Source organism: Marmota monax, unplaced genomic scaffold (genome assembly GCF_021218885.2).
Source record: "Marmota monax isolate L192 unplaced genomic scaffold, Marmota_monax_Labrador192_F-V1.1 WCK01_AAM20220418_F8-fsc00408, whole genome shotgun sequence".
NCBI lineage: Eukaryota > Metazoa > Chordata > Mammalia > Rodentia > Sciuridae > Marmota > Marmota monax.
Window position 1 is genome coordinate 429144 of NW_026693691.1, and position 27312 is coordinate 456455.

General features: G+C 31.2%; 1 protein-coding gene across 2 annotated transcripts in view; it reads right to left on the reverse strand.

The window, feature by feature from the left end:
* Positions 1-27312, reverse strand: part of Cdh18 (cadherin 18) — a 319062-nt gene that overhangs the window by 103847 nt on the left and 187903 nt on the right. For both annotated transcript variants that reach the window (XM_046459923.2, XM_046459924.2), the window contains exon 4: positions 23516-23683. In XM_046459923.2, the coding sequence (XP_046315879.1) occupies positions 23516-23683 (168 nt within the window). The remainder of the gene's footprint in view (positions 1-23515; positions 23684-27312) is intronic.

A 27312-nucleotide genomic window follows, 5' to 3' on the forward strand; every position in this document is an offset into this window, starting at 1 on the left:
AATTATGCATTTATATGTTTGTTTACCATATATTCCTCATCAACTTCTTGAAATTATTTGACATAACTTTATAATAGTCACAAATATAATATCTATTAAAATTAAAATTAAATTGATGATCAAGTTGAAGAATGAGAAAGTACATACTTTGGCCATATAAGGTAGTATTTATAAAGTACTAATAGTTTTAAAAGTTTATCTTCTGTAGTCAGAAATAGTAAATCTATTGATTTCTATAAAGTTGTCTGATAATCATCAATATCAAGACTTTGTTAAGGATTTTTCTAATAATAAATATTGACTAGGACTTTCATCAAAACCATTTATGAACAATTATAAAAGTGTAGTGATCATATTTTTTAAAAAATTCCTACTGATAAGTTAAAAATGTATTCATCAAAGCACTGGGTTGCAAATCCAAAAGAATAACATAAATAACAAAGTTTGAATTCAAATGCAATTTGATAAAGTATTTCATCCAAGAATAAATTAACATTATTTCAGCAGTATAGAAGGATAACATTAGACTGTAGACTGATAAACGTATTTCTTCAATGAAAATAATTTTTGTCTGAAAATCATTCATTGGATATGGCCTGATAGTAAAATTAAGTTACATCTCATTAATATATGCAGTTTTCTTTTTTAAAATTATGTTAAGAACATCTAACATGAAATTCAGCCTAAACAAAATTTAAAGTGTGAAATACAGCATTTTTAAAGCACAATATTAAACTGCAGATCTCTAGAAGTTATAAGCCTTGATTAATAACTGCCCATTTCCTCCCTGCATTGAATGACAATCACAACACTGTTCTTTGGTCAGATGAGCCTATTTTAGAAGGCTCATTTAATTGTAATCATGGAATATTTGTGCTTACTTGACTAGCTTATATCACTTCCCCTAGCATCTTTCATGTTTATTCATACTGTCACAAATTGCAGGATTTCCTGTGGTTAAAACCTGAATAATATTTCATTATGTGTATGAATGGTATTTTTCTATTAACTCTATTCACTAGTCTGTCTGTTGACTTATATATTATTTCTACATTTTGGCTTTTGTGAATAGTGCCTTAATGGACATGGGGGGGATAATATCTTTGAGAATCTATTTTAAATTCCTTTGGATAAATGTCCAAAGTTGGAGTGCTGTATCATATAATAGTTCTATTTTTGAAGAGCCTTCCTCCTATAATCTGGGTTGACAGCACCATTCTGCATTACTACCATCAGGGTATAAAGGAGTTCTAATTTCTACACATCTTCACCAGAACTTTTTTTTTTTTTTTTATTTAGACATTCTAACAAATGTGAGCTGATATCCTATTGTTGATTAGATGTGCACTTCCCTGGTGATTGTGACCTTGAGCATCATTTTATATCCAGTTTGTCTATTTATATGTAATCTTTGAAAAAATGTTGAAGATATTTGCCCATTTTTTATTGGTTCTTTAAAGTTATACATGACAGTAGGGTCCCTTTTGATACAATTATAGAAACAAGGAATATATCTTATTCTAATTAGGACTCCAGTCTTATGGATGTATACAAACTTGAGATTCACTGACCTATATTCATATATGTACATAAGAAACTTATGTCAGATTCTTTCCACTGTCTTTCCTATGTCTATCCCCTCTCCCTTCCTCATTCCCTTTATCTCATCCTCTGAACTTCTATCCCCCACCCCCCGCCACTCCACTATTGTGGATTACCTTCTATTCGCTTTTTTGTTTTGGGGGGTTTGGCTAATGACACTTAGCATTATATCCTCTATCCATTTTCTAGCAAAAGTCAGAAAGTTACTCCTTATGACTGACTACTATTCCATTGTGTATATATGGCACATTTTCTTTATCCACTCATCTGTCAATGGGTATCTCATTGGGCTCTGTAGTTTAGCTATTGTGAACTGTCATTTGCCCATTTTTAATAAGCCTACATGTTGCTTTACTATTGAGTTTCAGGCATACATCATGTGTTTTGGAAATAAACAATATGTCATATTAGACATATTGGTTACAAAGACTTTTCCCATTCCTAGACTGCATTTTCATTTTTATTGTTTCCTTTTCTGAATTAAACTATTTTAATGTGACATTGCCTCATTTACCTATTTTTATTATTACAATCTGTATTGTCATATCCATTTTTTGTGTTATAATCAAGAAGTCATTAACAAAACTAATACCAAGATTCTCCCCTGTGTTTTCTCTTAAGAGATTTACAGTTTCAAATCTAAATATGACTGTTTATTTATGTATGGATATGGTAAGAGTCTGATTTTACTCTTTTGGATGCAGATGTTCTTTTTTTTCCAGCATCATTTGTGAAGAGATGGTATTTTTCACAATTTTGTCTTTTGTTTCTCCTTGATAAAGATTAATTGGCCACATACATGGGGCTCTATTTCTGAGATCATGACTATGTTCCTTTGGTCTATGTTTTCTATGTGAAAACCATACTATTTAATTAGCAGAGTTTTGCAATATATTTTGAAATCAGGAAGTGAAATATATCTAGCTTTGCTCTCCTTTTTAAAGATGTTCTGACTATTTAGGGTCTTTTGTGGTTTTGAATCTATTTTACAATTGTTGCTTTCTATTTATGTAAAAAATATCATTTTATTTTGATAGATATTTTACTGACTCTGTAGAGAAGATATGTCATATGGACATTTTATTATAATCCACAGATAGCATCATATTTGTGGAAAGTTTTTCTACTAAGAAGGGAACAACTCAAAGATGCCTACTTTCACCTTTTCTCTTCAACATAATTACCTCCTCAATGTAACTTTAGCTAAAGCCATTAGGCAAGTAAAAGAAATAAAAGACATCCAAATCAGAATAGAAGTCAATGTTTGTAAATGCCATGACATTATATATAGAAAACCCAGAATACTCCACAAAATGAACAACATCTGTTTGAACGAAAAATTAAGTAAAATACCAGGATACAAATACAGAAAATTAATTGTATTTCTTCAAAACAATGAAGATTAGGAAAATAATCTTATTTTCAGTATGTTAGCTTTTTATAGCCATGACAAACATTCCTATGTACATATGTGAATACACCATGACGAATCTTCACATCATATATAACCATAAGACTGAGAATCTAAATAAGATATGTTCCATGTTTGCATAAATATGTCAAAACTTACTCTACTATCATATATAGCTTAAAAAGAATAAAATAAAGAACTAGGGATGGTGGTATAGATTAACCAGTGTGATTAAAAATATTCCACACAAAAAACAATTTAAAGGAGGAAAGATTTATTTTGGTTCATTGTTTCAGAGGTTATAGGCAAATATCAGTAGACTCCATTGTTTTGGGTCTGAGGTAAAGCAGAACAACATGGCAGAAGGGTGTTCCTCTCCTGGCAGCCTGGGAAACTGAGTACAAAGAAGGAGGGAGAGGCTGGGGAAAAGATATGCCCTTCAAAATCATGCCCTGTTGATTTTGATCATGCCCTCCAACCTCCCAATAATATGTTCAAATTATTAACAACCAACTGATAAGGCCAGAGTTCTCAAGAGCCAATTACTTCCCAAACACTACAACTCTGACCATTGCTGCACTGGGGAACAAACTTTCAACCCATGAGTCATTTGGTACAACTGCCCCCTGTCCCTGTAGTTTCCACCATCTCCTCATGATTCCATCATTTCCCATAAGTGCCATTTCTGAACATTGTTTCATTATTACTAAATCTTCAACACATGAGACTTTGGTTGGCATTCTAAATTCTAACTAAAATAAATGGTACTGAAAAGAGAGAAGTACTTAGTAATAAGCTTAACTAAGTAAGGAAGCAAGACTTTTGCACTGAAAATTGCAAAACACAGATTAAGGAAATTTAGAGACAAACAAGTAGAAAAACACTTTGTGATCATGGATTCAAAGACTTATTTGCTTCTAAAGATAAAATTGCATGTTTTAAAATGCAAATATTTACATATTAAGGTTTAACTCTTGTGTGAATATGCTTATTAAACATTTAACAAATATTTTATCTCTTTTTATTTAGTATTGAAGGTACTTGGTGACAAAATTAATCTTAATGTCAAGTAAGAAAAGTATATATTAGTTTTGAATTTAGCACTCCCAACAAATATATAATTTCATAAATACATGAACTATATGATACCTTGACATTAATCATATGGTTTTATCAGAACATAGCATATTGACAAAAGTACAACCCTTAATGATACAGTTAACTAACACATGCGATTCAACCTTTTATTGCATTCTGTCTTCTCCTATTTGACTGCCGCAGTGTAGGCAGCTTATTCAAAGGGCACATATCCACAGAACTGTTTGAACTGGGACTAAAAAGAACTTCTCACTCTTTGCTATAAAAGCTACGGTATATTGGAAGAAGTTGTTTTTCAATGACTGTTTCCAATCTTCATGTTGAATAATCAAATTTAAGGACAGTCTGTTCCAAAGAATTGTCATATTGATTTACACTGGCCTTAAAAATATCAAGAGATGCCTAAAAAACACCTGTAAAATAGGTCAATATTTGTTGAAAAGATAGTATAGATCTATTATTACAAAGTACAGTAGTACAGATCTTCTGAAATTTATTGTTTTAGAGAGGACAGAGTGAGATAAGTCCTTGCATGCCAAAAATTCTAAGGTCCAATGAAACCAGAATTTTACATAATTCCTTAAACCTCCTCACAAATAGTCAGCTAGTTAATATAGGGTATTGACACTTGCAAACAAAAGAAGTCTTAGAAAACAGGAACAAATGAATATACCACAGAATTGTTATAGTGGTGGCATTATAAATCAAGTTATTTTTATAAAGTTGTTTGTGAAAAGAGTTCAAATAAGTAATACAAAATTGATGGCCCAGAAAGCATTTAGGCTAAATCCTACAATATGATTCATGTACCAGGAAGAAGATATTTTTTTTAAGAATTGGATATATCAAATATTCTCCATTAACTATAATCTATTATAGAAAATAAACTATATTCAGGTCAGTATTTTATACAATTTCCATAGAGTTGAACATTCATAAATTTTAAATCATGTATCCAATTTACTAGGCATCCTGTAAAGAGGCCCTCTGATTTTCTCTCCATCCTGTTATTCATGACCATGAGTAATTCCTTCCTGTTGAATGCTGGACGGAGTGACTCACTTTCAATGAACTAAGTATTGTAAAATAATGGAATATCAATTCCATCTTTGGTTACAGTAATTTTGTGGCTTGTCTCATGGGTATCCTCTCTCCTACTCTACCTTGGATATCTTTCTTGGGGAAGCCTGCTGCCCTATTTTGATGTGGCTTTTTGGAGGGACCCTTCTAGCAATTGACTGATGCTTTCCAAAAATCATGTTAGTAAGTTGGAAACAGAAATGAGCTCCACTTCAACCAAGGTTGGATAAAACCTAAGTACCTGCTAACATTTACATTGGAAACTCATAAACCTGAACCAAAGCTAAACCATAGGTATATTTCTGACCAAAAGAAATTGTTATATAATAATTTCCATCTGTTTCAAGTGATGAAATTAAGAATAATTTGCGATTCCACAGTAATCAAATTATACACAGCCCTGCTATAGTTGCAAATGATTTGAGAAGTTCAGCAGACTCTTTTTAATTCTTGTTATCCTCTTATCCTTTGTGTAATGTTTAAGAAAATTAAAAATAAAAACTCGAAACAAACATGATTGCATTACATCTTTATTCTTGAAAATTTCCCTTCTTATAACTTTCACTTTGGTACATTTCCAAATTAAGAAAAAAAAAGTATAATAAAATATGCATTAATATTATGAAACTTCTATATTCATGTATCTGCTTCAGATATTATTTTTTAAAAATATGGCACAAAGGACATTGCAAATGATCTATTGCCATGGGCAAATTCTCAGTTCATTTTCCCAAAGAACGAGTGTTTTGAAAATATTTTAAATATTAATTTACGCATGCTTTGGGGCTGGGATTGTGGCTCAGTAATAGAGTGCTTGCCTTGCAAGCATGAGGCACTGGATTAGATCCTCAGCAACACATAAATAAATAAATAAATATAAATTTACACATGCTTATAAAAAATATATTGGAATGAAATAGTTTGTATGTTTTAGATTTATATTTATCGTGTATTTTTCCATATTGTTTATTTTACTCTTCATGGTAATTTGGGATATATCTAAGATAATATGTATTTTAATGAATTATTTTTAAAAATATTTTGTTAGTTGTAGATGGACACAAAATATTTATTTATTTATTTATTTATTTAGTGGTGATGAGAATCAAACCCAGTACTTCATACATGCCATGGTAAATACTCTACCACTGAGTCACAACCGAAGCTAATGTATTAATTTTAATAGTATATTTGATTATGATAATTTGCCATAATTTATCCATTCTTATGTTACCAAACTAGATTAATTTCAATTAATATTACTTTACTTACTTTCTCGTGCACATGCAACAGGATTTATCTAGACAATATTGACAAGTGAAGCCCTACCTGGACTTTCAGAACTTAGTCCTTCCCTGGTTCTACAATCCTATTTCTAACAGGTGAATTTCAGTTTCAATTCAAATTTTATTCACTTTATTCTCGAAAAATAGTATTTTCAATAATTTAGGTCTCTACTTCCATTCTATAAAAAGATGTAGGAAGAGAGATTGTATCTGTGATTCCAATTGTAATCTAAAAATGTATGGCTACCAAACAAATATTCAAATCTAATATGTCCTGAATTCCTGCTATAATATTTTAATAGTGGGCATCTAAAATATGATATCTTTTTAAAATTAAATTGACAATAAATTAGGAAATTTAAAAATTATACCATTGAAAAAGGAAAAACAATAAGTTATTTAAAATTCATAATTAATGGAACAAAGAAAACTGAATAACCTAATTTGGATATTTAACTTTTAGACCCTGCCTATTTATGATATGAACTGTATTCAAAAACTAAACGACAACAACAACAACAAAAAAAAAAAAAAACTGAAAATAAACAAAAGAGCATATAAAGGCCCAAAGGATAATTATCTTTAAAAAGTGTTGTGAATGAGACAAGGAAGTCCTCTTTCATCACTCCTATTTAGAAGAGTTGTTAAAATTTCATCCAAAATAATGAGAAAATAGAAGAATATTGGAGTAATGCAAATAGAAAAAAAGTCAAATAATCTCTATTTGAAAATAATATAATTCTGTATATAGAAGATACCTAAAACTCCTCAGAAGCAAAGACCTTTAGAGTTGATAAATTCAACAAAGTAGAGGGATATAAAAACAATTTACAAAAATAAATACTTTTTCTATCCACCAATAATAAATCCACTGAAAAATAAAACAGGGAAACAATTCCATTAAAAATAGCTTTGAAGAAAATTAAATAAATTCAATACCTGGGAACAAGTGAAACTTGGATGAAATATATCTACAATGAAAACTATAGAACAGTGAAGAAAGAAGTTGAAAAAGATATTACAAGATACAAAGACATCTCATGTTCTTGGGGAGGCAGAATGCATATTCTTAAATAAATTTTATTACTATGATCTATGTGTTCAATGTAATCCTTTCAAAATACCTATGGAATTATTCACAGAACTTGAAGAAACAGTTCTAAGATCCACATGGAAGAACAAAAGGCCCAGGATAGCTATTCTGAGCAAAAAGAATAAAGCAGGAAGGATCACAATACCTGACCTCAAATTATACTACAGAGCTATCATAACAAAATCAGCATGATGTTGGAATAAAAAACTGACACAAAGACTGGAATAGAAGACACAGAAAACAAAACCTTATGGCTGGAATCATCTGATTCTGGATAAAGGTGCCATAGCACATTTAGGAGAAAAGACAGAATTTTAACAAATGGTTCTGGAAAAACTGAATAATATACTTGAAGAATGAAATTATATTCCTACAAATGCCCTGTATAAAAGTCAACTCAAAGTGATCAAAGACTGGAGAATTAGACAAGAAATTTTGCAAGTTCTATTAAATAAAATATAGGGTCAACACTCCAACACACAAGTGTAGGAATTGACTTACTTAGTGAGGTCCCTAAAACTCAAAAATAAAGCCAAATAATCAGTAAATGGGATAAATTAAAAAGCTTCTCCACAACAAAAGTTACAGAAGCATGAGAAAAAGAGAGCAAAAAGTAGGAAGAAAAGCTTTGCCAGATACTCCTCTGACAGGGGATTTATATCCAGTTTATATACAGAATTCATAAACAACACCAAAATTAGATTATTAAGTTAATAAATAGCTTAATGAATACATTTAAAATGAACTTGGCCAACAAATATATGAAGATAATGTTCAACATCCTTAGCAATCATGGAAATGCAAATCAAAACTGCACTGACATTTCATCTCACCCCAGTTAGAATGGCAATCATCAATAATATAAATAATAATAAATGCTGACGAGGAGGTGTTGAGAAAGAAATAATTATACATTGTTCTCTTACTATGAAAATAGGTAGGAAGATTACTTTAAAAAGGAAGAATGAAGTCACACAGCTATTCTATTCCTCAATAATTTATCAAAAATAATTAAAATTAGCTATTAATTATAATAGCACATAACTTCCAATGTTCACCACAGTGCAATACAGAATAGCAAACATAAGTTCTATAAAGAACCAGCGTAGGTCCATCAACAGAAGAATGGGTGAAGAAAATGTGATAAACACACACACATACACACACACACAATGGAGTTCTATTCAGCCATGAAATTATGTTATTTACAGGAAGAGGATGAAACTAGGGATTCATGCACAGTGAACTAATCTAGACTTAGGAAATCAAAGGTCAAATTTCCCTCCTTATATGTAGAAGCTAGAAAGAAAAGAAGAAGAAAAAGGAAATCACATGAAAATAAAATGGAAACCAGTAGAATAGTGAAAGGATATCACTGGGGAGGAAGGAGGAGAGAGAAAAGGGAGGAAGTGAGGAATTTGACGTAATTACAATATGTATGAATATATCACAAAGAGTATGAATATATCACAAGCAGTTCCTATGTATAATTATAGGGAACTGATTTTAAAAACAAATAAGTAGAAGAAAGATCAGTGAAGGAATAGCATCTGGGTAGGAAGGAGAGGAAGAAAAGGGAAAGTTTTGAAGAATGAAAAAGAGCTAATGTATTCTGTGCATTTATGAATATGTCACAGTGAATCCCACCATTAGGTACAATAGTGATGCACTAAAAGTGTTGCAACTCAAAAGAATAATTTCAGAAGATGTTGCTATTCTCAAAAGCAAAATAGAAAATAACTGATAACCGGAAGATATTTTAGACAAAAATTTTCAAACTGACATTCTGGTGCAAGAAATCTAGTAATTTTTCCCATTTACCCATTACCCAACAATAATAGATTGCTTTCCTATCACGGTTATTGGGAAAAATTCTGCAAGGAACACAGTAATGCAAAGATCTCTTTTGAGTAAATAATATCATTTTGTACAAATATATGTATATACACAAATGTACATTAAGGATATTAAGTAAATTAAGTCAGCCCCCCCCCAAACAAACATTATATGATATCCCTTGTATTTGTAATCCAATATACTCAAAATCAACAATGTTCAGATAAGATAAGAATGGTGTTTCACAGTGTCTGGGTTAGTGAGGGAAATGAGGCGAAGTTGCCCCAAATTTAGAAATTCTCACTTATGGAAGAAGAATAAACAATAGAAATCTAATATATGGCACAGTGACCATAGTTGATAATAGTGTATTTTATGCTTGAAATTTATTGAGAGTAAATTTTATGTGTTCTTACCACCTCCACACACAAACAGTAACTATGTGAGAAAAAGGAAATGCTAACTAAATTGATTGTTGTGATCATTTCACAAGGTATATGTATACAAAATCATTAAGTTGTACATTTTTCACATGTACAGTTCTACTTGCCAAAATTTTCCTTAAAATGCTGAAAAATAATTATGTTTGATAAAGAGAATAAATGGGAAAATCAGAGCAATAATATTGAACAGAGATGAACTAAAAAATATGTGTTTCATAAAAGAGGTCACCAGAATATAAATATTAAATTTATTAACAAATAATTTGTAAGAAACCCACCTCTATGAGATTAATGCTATCATTATACTATAAGACAGTGAATTTTTTACGAAGTCTAGTTTCATTGAGTGTTTAAATATTTTATTATTGTTGGTGTTAAAGATAAACGTAGTTTGTACATTGACCTTTGCATTCCTCAAAATAGTAACTTCATGTGTGTCACACTTTAATCTTAATATCCCTATGGTTAGTGGGTGTTTAAAAGTTATTTTTAAATGACAAACATATCAGGATGAACATTAACTCTGAGAAAAGTGCAAACTCTAAAAAGGAAATTTTAGTGCCAATCATGAACAAAAAACCCGTATAACATTAGCTTCAAAAATTCTGACAATTGATGGCTGGAGAGTGTAGCTCAGCAGTAGAGCACAACCTCAGCATGTTTGAGGTTTGAAGCCCAATACCCAGAACCAAGAAAAGTAGAAAAAAAATCTGGCAATTGGAGCCAACCATTCCATAAATAAGTAGCCATCTTTAAAACAATAACACATGATATTTGTTCTTCTGTAATTTTGCAAGAATTTACATTTTTGTAGATATGAATAGTTGGGTGAATTTTGAAGAATATTGTTGAAAGTACATTTCGCAATCTTTGACTAATGGTGCACAGTGTTGGCATTAATACCTGTGATGAAGTTCAATAATATAAAATGATCAATGCATTATTTCAAAAATAAACATATTTAAATAAGTTTCACAAGAGTCATAGTTCATAGATCCTGTGTTGTACAATATTCAGCACATCCACAGTATTTTTACTTTCTGCTCTTTTGGAAGAAAATAAACCAAAGAATAAAATATAAAATATATTTTTTTCATGAATAGTTTTGGAGTGTAGCCTCATCAACATTTTTACTGTTGCCAAAATTACCTCAGACTACTGTTATCCAGTTTTCAAGAGAGTTAACACAAATAAAACAAAGAGATGGCAATTTCAGTAAGCACATACATACATTCTGATACCTACTCAAACACACTAGATACATATATCTATATATATTTCCACTTTAGGACACAATGTCATCTTCCTGAAATTCATGTATTGACACTCTCATCCTAATCACTTCACAAAGTGACTATATTTAGAGACAGGTCTTTAAAGAGTTATTAAATTTAAATAAGGTCATTAGGATATTCCTTAATGTAATATGACTCCTGTCCATATGAGAAGAAGAAATTAGTTCATAGAGACATCAAAAGTCAAAACCTTGTTTGGACATAAAAAGTAGGTGACCATTCTGCAAACCACAGAGAAAGGGTGTCAGGAGAAAAGAAGCCTATGAACACCTTGATTTTGCACTTGTAGCCTCCAGAACTGTGAGAAAATTAATTTTTATTGCCTAAATACCCAACTTGGGGTATTTAACAAATTAATGCAGAGTTTAAGTGTGCATATTTTAGTATTGAATCAGTAAGTATAACACATATATCTCCATGTGTAGTTACATAATTGTATAAATATATACACACATATAGCTATGTAATTATGCCAATTGTTTATTAGATTGAGGATATATATATATATATATATATATATATATATATATATATATTCTCAACTCATTTTATATCTGGATATATAAAAATAAAGAGAAATGTGTAATAGAAGACTTAATTCTGTGTTCAAAATAAGGGGAAACACATGTTCACTTCTTAGAACATTTACTTGAAAAAATTTGTAATTGTAAGACATTTTTGTTTCTTTTTGAAATGCATTAAACTCGTTTTGAAAGCTAAATAAGCCTCTTGTCATCTTTACAGTTAAGGAGATGTCTTTTTCATGGATCTGAGAGTCACTTCTTTAAAATGCAAGGGGATTGAGCTGGGGGTGGGAGGAAGGACAGGAGAAGAAAGGAATGGTGGAATAAAATTGACTAAACTATCCTATGTGAATGTATGATTAAATCACAAGGAATTTCACTTTTATGTATATCTATAAAGCACTAATAAAAAAATCTATAAGTAAATAAAGACCTGTACAGTAGGGAAAAAGGAACAGAGAGAGGGAACAGGAAAGCCTGGGGATTAAATTAGAGCAAATTATATTCCTTGCTTGTATGATTATATCAAAATTAATCCCAATATTACGTGTGACTATAATATACAAATTAAAAAATGCAATGAATAAGAAAGATAGTGTCACCAGGCCTATTAACTGACAGCACTGTTACCACATTACCAATGATATTTAAGATGAAGTATTTATTGTACGTTAGTGGTACTACCATGTCCTCTCACTGAGGAGTGACCTTGATTATCTTGTCAACATGTAAGTAATAAGTTGCACCTGCTTGGTTACATAAAAAAGTGATATTTCTTTTTGTTATTGCCATTTATTAATATACTGTTTGTGATAAGAATCATATTTTGGTTTAATGTTTATTCAGTAAAATTGTTTTCTTTATCTTCACTACTTTCTTAGGCTTTGGGAGGATTCCGAAAAGATTGATTTTAATCATATTTTCCCAGTAAGTTCTAAATTATAATTACACATTTTCAGGAATATACATAATATGGCTATTATTTCATGGCACCATAAGTCATTAATTTAAAAAAATATTTTTATTATTTTCAAGGAATTATTTTTTTAAGATTGCAAATCTGGGCACTGCTGTTGCCCTTCCTTCAATCCACCTCATACCACTTCTCATCCATGATACTCTGTGGTTTTGCTCAGAATGACCACAACATGCCTAACTGCAGCATAGAGTCCCTGGAAGCAGTACCCTACTAATCTCATCATTAAATTAACAAAGCATGGTACTGTACAAGTGGATGTTTTTCAAACTACTAATCACATTACCTTCTGAGAAAATAACCCAGGTCTAAAGCAGGAATAGGTAAATATCTGATAAACCACAAGTTTCTTCAATTACTTTGCAAATTATCTTGGGTTATCTTGTTAGGGATTAGAGAGTAATATGTACAATGGCAGATCCAAAAAAACTATAAATATATATTTTGTCTATAATGCTAATTATGGGAAAATCATGTGTTATGAGTTAGATTGAACACCACAAAAGAAGAGAAAGGTTGTGATTTTAAAACCTTTACTACTATGTTTTCCCCCCAACATCTTGAATGCAGTCATCAATTCTAAGTACAAATCCTAACCTGAAGAGGAATTTTTTTCTTTTTTGAAATTTTTAAAAATTTGTTTTAATTAGTTATACATGATAGTAGAATGCACTTATAGACATTGATTATATTATACATAGATGGGATATAATTTCTCATTTTTCTGAGTATACATATTGTAGAATCATATTGGTAATACAGTCACATATATACATAAAATAATAATGTTTAGATAGTAATCTTTCTTATCCCCACATCCCCTGCCTTCCCCTCCTTTCACTCCCTCTACCTAATATAAGGTAACACTATTCTTTTTTTTTTTTGCCTTTATACATGTACTTTTTTTTGCATTACAATTCTTAATACACAGCCCTACCCCACTATGAGTCAACCTCCTTGTATCTTATATCAGAGAAAACATTTGGCATTTGTTTTTTTGAGATTGGCTGACTTCACTTAGCATTATCTTTTCCAATGCCATCCATTTACCTGCAAATGCCATGGCTTTGTTCTTTTTTAATGCTGAGTAAAATTCCATTGTGTATATATGCCACATTTTTTTTATCCATGCAGAATCTCAACAAGGTCTCACCTTGATGGAATACAACATTAAAGAGGAATTTTGAACCAAGGGTTTTTGAATTTTGCTGGGTCTTTCCCTGGAGTTAGTGTATCCAAAATAGAAATGAAGGCTACAAAAAGGAGCAATGCTATCCTTTGAGGCAAATATAACTTGGTAATATTTATTCCTATAGTTCCAAGTGTCATCTATAAGCCTACAACTCCCAAATTAATAACAGTTACTATTTCTTGAATTCTCATTGCAATTTGAAATGAATTTTGAGAACCAAAAACTCAATATCTGTTTATAAAACTAAGTTGAAAACAATTTGAAAACTTTAAAATGCAAACCAAAAAATAAAGAATAAATAAAATGGTTAAATTTTATAATAAACATTAGTGGTATTAAACTGAGTGAACTAGGGGCTGGGGATGTGGCTCAAATGGTAGAGCACTTGTTTGGCATGCACGGGGCACTGTGTTAGATCCTCAGAACCACATAAAAATAAAAATAAAAAAATAAAGATGTTGTGTCCACTGAAAACTAAATAAAAAAATAAATAAATATTTAAAAATTCTCTCTCTCTCTCTCTCTAACAAAAAGAAAATAAAAAGAAAAAAAAAAACTAAATTGAGTGAACCAAATGTAGAGAATTTTTTTTTACTTTTTTTTTAGAATTCTCGCTATTCACTGAAATAATCATATTAAAAAACGTATCAACAACAACAGAGGAAAATAACAGGAAATTAAGAAATCAAAAAGGGATTATATTTTAAACATTCAAATTAGAAATAAAAGTTAAATTTTCTGTCTTCAGTTCCATAAACTTAATTTAGGTTCACAAAACTACTGGAATAATGTTTAATACTAAAAATCACTCAAGTTGGCTGGAGCCAATGAAATCATGCAAATGAGGAGATTTGCAGTAAAATCTAACAAGTGAAGTCACATCAAAAGTAGTAATGACATTGCAGTCTTTAAAATTTGTTCAAGAGCTTAGAGTTACTAATATTTCCAAATTAAAAAATTGAACTTAAAGTAGAAGCTAATTTATGACTATGCACTTATTTGTGACTACTAATGCAAAACTGGAAAATTTAAGGGAAATTTATAGTGTAATAACTAAAAGAATATTTTGAAACAGGTTTTATAAAAATGCTTAATGTTAATTTTTATAACTATACTAGCAATATTTTTAGCATTCTGTCATTGAATATACCTAAGCATTAAAAGATAATTTACAAGTGTGTGCATGTGTGTGTCTGTGAATGTATAGGAGATACGCTATTCAGATGTATTGTAGGTGTATTATATATTATAGACATTATGTATTACATTATTAAATATTATATGCATATGATATACAAATATATGATAGCTATAACATATTTGCACACCTTAAGATTTTATAATGAAAAGAATATTTATCATAGACCTATTTGATACAATGAAGAAGTTGATGTCAAGAATATTTTATGAACCCATAAGGCCTCTTGATAAATCTCAAGTCATTTAATGTACAATTTCAAAATCCAGGAATCCACTATTCAAGTTATTTTGTAAGGAAACAATCCCCAATGCTTTTCATAAAGATCTAGTTTTAGAAAATTAAAATATTTGATAATTATGCTTCCCAAGTACACTCACACTGAATAAAATTTCTTGTGTATACAAGCTAGAACAGAAGAATTTCCATTGCTGCTTTAACAGTCATCAACCATGTAGGTATGTCCTGTCTGATCTATAGCAGTGAAGAGTTACTGAAGAACTCTGAGCTCTGTGGCAAAGGAATAGCAATGTCCATCATATCCTCTGTGTTGATAATCAGGGAGACAGGGCGTACAGAAATCCAAGCACAGATAGCCACAGCAGATATTCCTACTTGACGAGGTGGATTTATTGAAAAGAAAGGGTCTCTTAGAGTTCTGCAGAAAGTGCCAACTTCTGGTCTCTTGAACTAATGTCTATACCTTTATCCGGATATTTTATAAAATACTGAGATCCATATTTTGGATACTAAATGATGTCTTTCCCCAACACTCTTACTTAAGTGTCTTTTTCATATCAGGCACCTAATTGTTTTTACAGTAAAATACTAATAATTATTTATGCACCTGATTGTTTTTCTATTATTTTCCTTAAGAGAATAAAAAGAAAATTATCTGGAAGATTATTTCACTCTTGCTAATTATTATTTTCATTAAAAAAATAGAAATGCATGAAGAGAGAAAACTACAACACAAAATGTCTACAACAGAACTTGTAGTATTTTTAGTTAATGTATTAAATTATTAATAAGATTTTTTTGATCAGGAAAAAAACACATTATAAGCACTTTTGATTTAAATGCATAATAAAGATGCAACTCACAAAATGGCAGATTTGGAATCTCCAGAGGCTCATTTCCACATAGAAACAGCAGAACAAAACTTGAAATCAGATAAACTCAACCTATAAACAAAAGTCTACTGTATCTAAGTAAAGGTTCAATTAAGAAAAGTCCATTCAAAGTGGTAAGCATTTGTCGTGCTTCTACTTGCTCTTATACCATCCCTTCAAAGAGCTGAGAGATCTGGGTCTGCAAAAGGTGAGACCATTGTTTCATATTTGGTCCATGAAATTAGACCAAGATATACCCCATGCTTTTACAAATATACCAAAATGAATTCTACTGTCATGTATAATTAAAAAGAACAAATAAAAATGAAAATAAATTAAAAAACAAAATAGTTGAAATTATTTTAGATTGAGAGAAAAAGAAAGAAGATTCAAACTACTCCAATCAAAAAGAAATTTGGGACATTACTACTGATGTTTCAGAAAGGAAAAGATTTTCATGAGTACCATGAACCACTATATTCCAAAAAATTCTATAATCTATGAAAAAAATTCTCAAAAAAGTTGACCTATCAAAACTAAATTATGAAGAAATAAAAACCTTATATTATTGGTGAGGTAAGTTATCCAAAACCTCCCCCAAAAATGTATCCCTAGAAGAGATGAATTCTCTGGTATATTCTGCCACACATTTAAAAGGGAAATTATGACAGTGACAAAATATTCCAAAGAAATTGTAACTAGGAGACTGATACCTAATTTATCCCATGGAGCCAGCATTCTCCTGAAATAAAACTCAAAGTCATCACAGGCATTTTTTGGAGAGATCAGGCTCAATTCCAGAACACCATAACCATAACGTAGTACTATCTCATTAATGCAAGTCACAAATTCTTTGGTGTCTCTATGCTTTGTAAATTGGCTTTACGGTATGTTATAGACTATTGAGTATGCAATTATGACTAAAAGCAATGTATATACCTTAATTAAAACTACTTTAATGCCAGCAATCTTAGTAATGATGTGAGGCTTCAGGGAATCTTAGGATTTTCCTGATGGAAGGACTCAGCTTGATCCTTACTGATCAGACGCATGTGTTGCTGCAGGTTACGGTGAAAGTGGTATTTTCTTTAACTAAGAGAGTAGTGACGTTTCCGGCATCTACTGAATCTCTCTATCAGGAAAGATTTCTCTGTAGTATGTGATATTGTTTTATACATTTTACCCATAGTATAACTTTCCTGGAAATTGAAACCCATACTCTCAACTCTGTTTTTGCTTTATCAAGTAAGTTTATATATATCCTAAATCCCATAATGTTATTTCAACAATAGTCACATCATTATTTACCAGGATTCAACTCCATTTCAATAAGCTTCTCCCTCTACCTCATACTAAAAAGCAGCTTCTTCTCTATTAAAATTTTATCAGGAGATTGCAACAGTTCACTCACATATACAGGTTATACTTCAAATCTTTTCCTCTTGTTAATATTACTATAGCATTAACTGCTTTCTCACTAAAGTCTTGAAACCCCTGAAAGTCATCACTGAGGGTTAGAATTAGTTTCTTCCAAACTCTGATAGTGCTGGTATTTTGATCAATTCCCACGAAGAATCAGTATTGTAGTTGTAGGGATTGTGGTTCTAGGGATTGAGCCCAGGGCCTCATGTGTGCTAAGCAAACATTCAAACACTGAGCCATATTCCAAACCTATCAATATTCTTAATGGCATTTAGAATGTTGAATTCTTTCCAGAAAGTTTTCAATCTACCTTGCAGAGATTAATCATAGAGATCACTATTGATGGTAGCTATAGATTTAGAAATTACAGTTTCTCTAAAAATTAGACTTAAAAATAAAAACTCCTCTTTGATTCGTAGGCAACAGAATAGATTTATTGTTAGGAGACATAAAGATAATAGTAATTCCACTGTACTTCTCCATAAGAGCACTTATATGATCAGGTACATTGTCAATGAGACTTTGAATGCAATTTACTTTTTCTGAGTATAGTCCTCAATGTTGGGCCTAAATATTCAATAAATTATGTTGTAAACACACGTAACATCATCCACAACCTGTTGTTCTATTTATGGAGCACAGGTAGAGTAGTATGATTCTAAAGGCATCTAGAATTTCTTGAATGGCAAATTAGCACTGATTTTCCCTTAACACCATCGGCTACTTTAGTCTCTGAAAAGGGGAAGAATTGGTCTTCGAAGCTTTGAAGCCAGGATTGACTTCTCTTCTCTATCTGTGCGAATCCTAGATGAAATCATCTTTCAGTACAAGCCAGTTTCATCTACACTAAAAATGTGCTATTTAGAGCAACCACTACCATCAACAACCTTAGTTAATAACTTTGGCAACTTCATATCACACTTGATGCATTGTCTTGCTCTTTTGTGTTATAAAGACAACTTGTTTCTTCAAACCTTACAAACCAGTCTCTCCTAGTCATGGAGAGCTTTGTCTCTTAGCCTTCAAAGAACTGAAGAGAATTAGGGCCTTACTTTGGATTAGGCTTTGGCTTTTGGCATTGTGGCTGGTTTGATCCCCTATTCTAACCAGAAAAAAAGTTTCTTATTATCAGCAAAAATCCTATTTGCCTATCATATTTGTGTTTGCTGGAGTAGCAGCACTTAGATTCCCTTCAAGAAATTTGTTTTTTGCCTTCACAAATTGACTGATGCAAGAAGCCTGGTTTTCTGTTTATCTTGGCTTTGAATGTTTCTCACTAAGCTTACTAAATTCCACTTTTTAAGTTAAAGTGAAAGACATGTGACTCTTTCCTTTACTGGAACACTTATGGGGGTTATAGTGTTATAGATTGTCCTAAGTTCAATATTGTTGTGTCTCTGGGAATTGGGAAGCCCAAGGAAAGGGAGAGGGATGAACAGTCAGAACATACGCAAAACACTTATGCATTAAGTGAGATAGGTTGCTATGTGTCACTCCAAACCAATTATCATAGTAACACTAAATTCACTTGTCACAGATCACTATGAGAGAGATAATAATAATGACAAAATTGGAAATATTATGGGAATTGCCACAATGTAACACAGAGACATGAAGTGAGTATATGCTTTTGGTGAAACATTGTTATCACAAACCTCAGTTTATTAAAAAAAAGTTAATAACTGCAAATCACAACAAAGTAAAGCACAATAACTTATGAACTTATACCTACATGAGAAAAGACAAATAAGTACCTATATTCTTTAGGAATATTAAGACAAAAATTCCTTTACTGTATGCATTTGTACCTATTGATAGATATATAGATGTATGTATATGTGTGTACATACAAATATAGAACACCACAATATAAAAATAAAATGCAGACATGAAAGTTTAATGTTTGAACCTTTCTTCAGAACTGGAAAATTAATAAGAGATGCCACAAATGCAGGGAGTTAAAAATGACGAGAAAAATCTGATCCCCCAAAGTGAGTAACATAATTGCTAAACTATAACTACCTTCAAAATGTTAGTTTTACTTGACTTTTCAATAGGAAGGTTAGAATTTTTGAGTTACCAAGTAAGGCAAGGCACACTGTTGTGCTTCAGGCATCAAACTATATGTACTATACTAATAAAGTCTTTTCATCATATTTTGAATATGTGTGAAACTTTCATATTGCTAACTCCTACCTCATTAATGAATTTTTCTTTTAATGTCTTCAAACAGAGCTAGAATTATAGCATCATAGACATACAGATCTCATTATTTCATATTTTTGTTTCTGAATGTGCCATAATTTTATTCACCATATGTGATCTTTTGCACATGATTTCTTAGACTGCATCATAAAATAGTAAAGGTTAACTGTAGTAAACTGAAGAAAGGAAGACTTGGTGGGAATAATAAAAGGGAATTTGGCTCACTGAAGCTTGTCCCATTTAATATACTTTTTCCTCCCAGGACAGTATTGACTCTAATTGATTTTTAAAAGAATGTGTATCTTTACTTCAGTAACTTTGCCAGATGAGTACATGGAATATTTCCTAAGTATACCTGATCTCCAGCCTAAAAAAGCTGTAATTAATGTGATCATTACATTTATTCAACTCATTTATCATTTGTCTTATATGAAGAGTATTTACTTGGGAAAAGAGAAAAAATATAAATGTTTCTTAGGGAAAATTGACATTGTAAGTGGTTAGAAACAAGGACTTAACTGGTTTGTCTTTGTTGATAAGATTAAGCAGAAAGATTTTAAATATCTGTTTTAAATTTTTTATGTAAATACAGCTTTATGCTCAGATGCTACTTTGAAAAAAGAAGAAAAAAAAACACATGTAATCTGGAATTTCTTTTTAATCGAAGGAACCTATGTTGAGTACTAATTATGGATCATCAAGAAGACCCAGAAATTAGAGAAAAAGGATCTGTGGGGGGTGAAGTAAACAGAATAAAATTATTTTATGTGCATTTTTAATACATCATATCGAATACTGCTATTATGTATAACTAACATCTTCATAAACAAAACAGTAAAATTCAAAGAAAGAAGAAAGAAGTTAGGCTCTACCTAAGATGTTTCTAATACATAAATACTATGTAGTATAAAGATGGCTACTTGAATATCACACATAAGAGGGTAATTATCCTGTATTAGTTCCTTGGAATATATTTAAAATAGCATAACTTAACATATTCTGTTCCTATGTGTCAGCATGCACAAAGCTGATTTTCCTCTAGGAATGATAATTGTCTTTAAAATATTGGTAAGGTAACTCAATTATTAAAAAAAGTATTTTCTCACTTTTTATTGCAAAAGTCATTTGTAAATTACTGGAAGAAAGAATGAAAACTTATAAAATTCAATTAAAAAGTCAGCACTGTTTTATTAAAAAAGTCCTGTGAAGAATTACAAAATGATTTATAAATACTAACTGATAATACTCAAATTATTTATAAAAATATATCCTTATAACCATAAACACAGATATCCATGTAAAATAAGCAATAAAAGAAGATAGAATGTATAACTTTGTCATAGAATATAACCAAATAGATTTTTTAAATCACAAATGATTCGCATACTCAGGTAAATTCCTAGGTACATAACCCAAAATTATTTCAAAATGTCCAACTTCAAAATTAAAAAAAGTCACTTAATATTTATTTTTCTGAAAGAATATATTCTGTAGTCATATTTGCCTTTTTTAGTTTAATAAATATGTAATAAAGATAAGCTATCATTTTATTACTAAATTTCATGACATAAGATAAAAATGTGTCTTTAATGAAGGCTGAATAAAATATATTTGTAATATTTCCCATTCTCTGTTTTCTAGTTGATTTGAGAATTTCAGATTTACTTCAGATGTTACCCTTTATTATCCTATCAATTGCCACATAGAATGTAAATTGGTAGATTAGAAATCTAATTAGCTTAATCTGAACTTCAGATTCCATGATATTTTCAGTACACATATTGTAATAATCAAATGAGAACATTTAGCATATCTATCATCCTAAACATTTATCATTTATATGTGTTGAGAACATTCAAATCTCTATTTTCTAGCTATTTTGAAACATTAAATGTAATATTATTGCTGAGTGCAGTGGCTCAGGAGGCTGAGACAGGAGCATCTTGAGTTCAAAGCCAGCCTCAGCAATTTAGCAAGACCCTAAGCAACTCAGCCAGACCCTATCTCTAAATGAAATACAAAATAGGAATAGAGATGTGGCTCAGTGGTTGAGTCCCCCTGATTTCAATCTCCAGTACCGCTTCCCCCAAAAGTGATATTATTAACCCTAGATACCTACTAGGCAATAGAATACTAGAATTCATTGGTTGATGAATATAAAATTAAAATTAAGTAGGAGAATTAACTTCTGGAATCCTAAGTTTAAAAAAGACTTCCAATTTTAATTGTCATATCATATGAAATAACGGCCCTTGTCTCAGTAATATATATGTATGTGTGTGTATGTGTGTGCACATGTGCTTCCATTATGTAAATTAAGTGATAAAATAGATAAAAATGTACAGTGTAATTTTTAAAACATTTTGCAATTTAATTATATCTAAAGTTAAATGTAATGTAGACCCATCTATGATCTACGAGTTTCTTTCGTACATACTTCATAGAGCAAAGGCCACAAGTGAACCTATTCACATACTCTTATCTCCAGCACCAATATGTTTAAGTGATTTTCATGTAACTATAAACTTGGCTGTCTTTTTAATAATAAAATTTTGATGGGGTATTTAAATTCAACTAATTCACTCATTCATTTAACAGTCATTGATCTAGTTCTGGTCACTGGCTTGAACAAGTAGTATTACAAAAACAAATCAAAATTCTTTCATACTTAGAGGCCCTCATAGTGATAGAGGACACAGGGACTTAGAACAGATAAACATGCATGCAAAAGTGCCATGTCAAGAGGAAATCAAAAGAAGCAACTCATCTGCAACAGATATTACAGAGAAATTTAGCAGGAATTTTAAACAGTATGAGCACAGGATGATCCCAGTCAAAATAAGTTTGTGAAAAGCATTGTTATGCTTTAGGAATACACAATATTTCATTGTAGTTAGGCCTGGATATACTGAGAACAACATTAAGAAGGAACCTTAGGAAAGGAATCTCATACTGACTTGTGATGAGCCTTTGCTGAAATACCAGCATACCTACTCAATTACAGGTTTTAAACATCATTTGGTAGGATGGACATCTATAGTAAACCCCAATTGGATTTTTATGTTAATTAAGGATCATTCTATGAGTGGTTATCCACAGTACTGCCATATTAAAAATACTCAAAAATATAATATAATTATATCCTCTATATTCTGAAGATGGATGAACACCACCTCCTTCCAAAGTCACAGAATAAATACTTGCCTTGTTTCCCTGAATTGCCTTTTGGATCATGATCTGTTTTCAAGATGGATATTCTATTCTGAGATCACATGTAATTAAATTATTTGTAATGGTCTTTTATGTGATACCAGTGTATGTGTACATGTATGCATAAAGCAATCATTCATACCATAAATGTATCTATATCTGCATAAACACATTCAAAAATTACGATAACAAAATGCACTGTAAACATCTTCATGAAAGCTGTAATAATGCATAACTATTTTGGCAAATGTAGGATATTGTAACTTAGCACCACTTGACTGTTTTGAATGGTTAACTTTGATGCCAGCAGAAATTCACATTTTTCATCTGATATCCATTATATAGCAGGTTCAGGATTGAGAGATTTCGATAGTCTTAACTTTTGACTAGAGATAACACCATAGGAAAATCAAGAGCTACAAAAGCAAAATATCCCCACAGAAGACAACAAAGCACTATATATTCAGGGATTTCATTTTGTTTTACATAAATGCGTAGTAAAATATTCAAATCCTAGGAAAAAGGTACCTACTCTGTGGAAACCGTGGTGGGTTGTCATTGACATCTGTCAAGGTGATGTTGACTGTAGTAGATCCAGAAAGCCCTCCAACTTGTCCAGCCATGTCTTTGGCTTGAATGACCACTGAGTAGTGTTCTCTGGCTTCTCTGTCCATATTATGTAAGGCCGTTCTAATAACTCCTGTAATACATGCATTTTAAACAATAATCAGTGTGTGTTTTACATAAATGAAAGGCTACTCAGATATATTTTTATGTTTTAAGAAATGTTTTCTTTTGTTAGACATAATATTAAAATTTATTTTAACATAATTATAAAGCATAGGATCACTTTGCTCTAATTCAGTCCCCATTATTCTCCCTTTCCCCCTCTTCTCCCTTCCTCTGTTCCCTTTCCTCTACTGATCTAAGAAATGGTTTTTAAACAGCATATTTTTAAAAGAAATCCACACTTCTGCAATTTAACAATGCACTAAAACTGATTTATGGAGTCATTTATCTGCAATCACGTATCCCTAACCATTTTTTTTTTTTTTGTGACTAATTAAGATATCCATCAGTCCACATTTCCTGGGGTTGATGGCCCCTTGAGGTCAGTCCTCTGCCCTGATTCCTTCTGCTAGTGGGCTAAGCATTTCACAATTGTTCCTCTCAGAAGTCTCAGTTAAGAGGTATTACTGATTTAAGCAGTGGTTAATTTTCTTCCTTACTGAACAATTTACATGGCTTGCTCATAGGGTCATCAAAGTTTGATGAAGGAAACATTGCAGGAGTGTTGACATTTGAACAAAGAAGCATTTTAACTTATATTGAGAAAAAATATATTTCCCCAGAAAACATATTTATCAAGAATAAGATATGTATTTTAGCCAAATAAAGTTACAATATTGAGTCTAAAAATAAAGCAAAAGTCACATTTTTAATTTTATATTGCTAGGGAGACATTTAATGCATTTCTTCATGATGGATACTTGGATTGAATGAAGGCATAAAAAATATATATCCATTTTTTATAATGTTTATACATATAAACCCCTTTTGTATCCCCCAGAAATCAATAGCCCTTTCAGTAGTCTTAAATTTAAAAAACAAAACCACATTTTACAGAAGACCAAGTTAACTGAGAGCCTATTGTTTAAAAAAATTTTTAAAAAATCACCTAGATGATATATATTATAAATATGTATATTTATGTCTATACAAAAAGAACTTCTCTTGAACTCACATTTAGTTAGTTATTGCTACAATTTGTTGGAAGTTGCCAATTGAAACTTTTAACTGTAAAGTTTACCAAACATTTGTACATACAATTTCTTGAAATGACAGAGAAAATGAAGTTGTATATTCAGGAAAAAAAAAAGTCCTAGGATTGGAAAAGATCTATCACTTTATAAAAAATACTCCCCTTTTTACTGGTGCATTATAATTATTCTTCTCTATTCTGCTTTCCATTCAGTTTTTAGAAGAGCCTGTCCTTTTAATTAAATTTATTTTTTTCTAGTTGGGCATGGTGGTGCACTCAGCAACTCAGGAAGCTGAGGCAGGAGAATTACAAGTTCACAGCCAGCCTCAGCAACTTAAGGAGGCCCTAAGCATTTTAGGGAGTCCATGTCTCAAAATAAAATATATAACAAAGGACTTAGGATGGGGATGTGGCACAGTGGTTAAGACCCCCTGGGTTCAATTCATGGTACCAAAAACAAAACATTTATTTTTTCTTTCTAGCTTCCACATATGAGAGAAAATATATGGGACTGTAGACCACATCTCTTTTCTTCTTGTTGTTGCTGTTGTTCTTCTTCTTTTTTCTGAATGAATTTTCTGTGTAATAACTTTGAGAGGAGAGCCTCTGGCATGAAAAGATGATTCCAGGACTTTCAAACCTTGTGAACATGTAACTGAGAAAGTATAGGAAAACCCCCTGAAGCTAAATAAAAATGAAAATTATTCTTATCACAATAAATTTTAATAATATGATATTCATCTAATTCATGCATATGCAAAGCCTCAAGCCTCTTTATTAAAAAGAACAATGTTGTATCACATATGATAATTGCATAAGTAGTCACTGAATTGATGCAGGAATAAATTAGCAAAGGATTTTTGAAAATGTTTTAGAGAAAGGATATATATTTTTTAGTATTTGAGAAAAAAATAAAGATGACTTTTTGGAGAAGAATAAATTATAAATGGAAATTTACTCAGATGGGAAGGAGTGTGAGGATGTTGTCAAGGATGATCTTCTACTGCATAATCAGTAAAATAAGGCTTTCAAGCTCTATATATCTAAAGATAAAACCCATCACCCATCCTTGCAGAGTAACTTTATAGATATCTCTTTAATGTGTAATTTGAATATTGGTCATTTAAGAGGACCAGAAAAGGAAAACCAGGGAGATGCCCTGTTGTATCCTATGAACCTTCATCATTTCAGTAGGGTGCTTTTATTTTTTATAGGGCAGACACTTACTTGTCAGTGTAAAGGAAAGGAAATAAGCTGACAAATGCTTTGCAGTAGCCAGTATGTCTGGATCATCAAAATCCACATTGACCTGAAGATGGCCTTGTTGCATGAGTTTAGCCAGGACCCCTAGAGTCCTGTTGGCAACTGGGAGTGCCACAGTCAACTTTCCATAGAAACACAGTCCAGGGCAGGCTATTCTCATCTAACCTGAAGCCCAGGTATATGAAAGCAGATGGCCTGGAGCATAAACAGTGCACAGTCATTTTTTTTTAAATAGAATTTTAGTTTGACTCACAGCAAAATTGAAAAGTACGGAGACTCCCATTTTCTCCCTCCCCTTTTCACACACAGACTTGCACACTATAGACATCTCCCCCCAAGTTGGTACCTTTGTTACAACTGATGAAGTTACTTCAGCACATCATTATCACTTGAAGTTGGATTGTACATTTAGTCTCATTTTTGGTGTTGTGCATTCTATGAATTCTAATAATAATAAAAAATACCTGTGTCCACATTAGATTATCACATAGAATAGTTAAAATACTATGTAAATTGTCTTTCTCAACTTATTCAATCCTTATTTCTACCAATCTCTAGAAAAAAAAATATTTTTATAGTCTTGACAGTTTTGCCTTTTCCAGAATGATATATAATTGAAATATGCAGGAGTTACTCATTCAGATGTCTTATTTCATTTAAAAATATCCACTTAAATTTCTCCCTATCATTCTATAGCTTGATAGTTCAGATCATTCTTTTTAGTGGTGACTAATATCCCATACATGGATGCACTGCCAGTTATGTACATATTGATTTACTGAAGAATATATTGATTGCTGCTGTATTTCAGAATTATAATTAAAATTGTACTAAAATTCCGTGCAGAGATTTTTGTGTGAATATCAGGTTTCAACTCATTTCAGTATATGCCAGGATGTGAATGTCAAATAACATGGTATGAGTAGAGTTAGTTTTGTTAGAAACTCTCAAACTGTCTTCTACTGTGGTTGTATAGTAGTCTTTACCACCAATGATGACTATCTTGTTGCTCAATAACCTAGCCAACACTTGTTGTTTTAAGGGCTCTTGATTTCAATTAATTAAATAGGTGCATAGTGGTGTCTGATTAATTAAAGTATTGACTTTCATCTCCCTAATAATATATGATGTTGAATATCTTCATATATTAATTTGCCATCTATATACCTTATTTCATAAAGTGTCTGGTTTGGTCTTTGGACCACTTAAAAATATATTTTTCCACTTTTTTATTGCTTTTGAATTTTAAATTTGCTTTAGCTTATGTATTGTGATATATATGAAGCAGTCTTCATTATTCATGG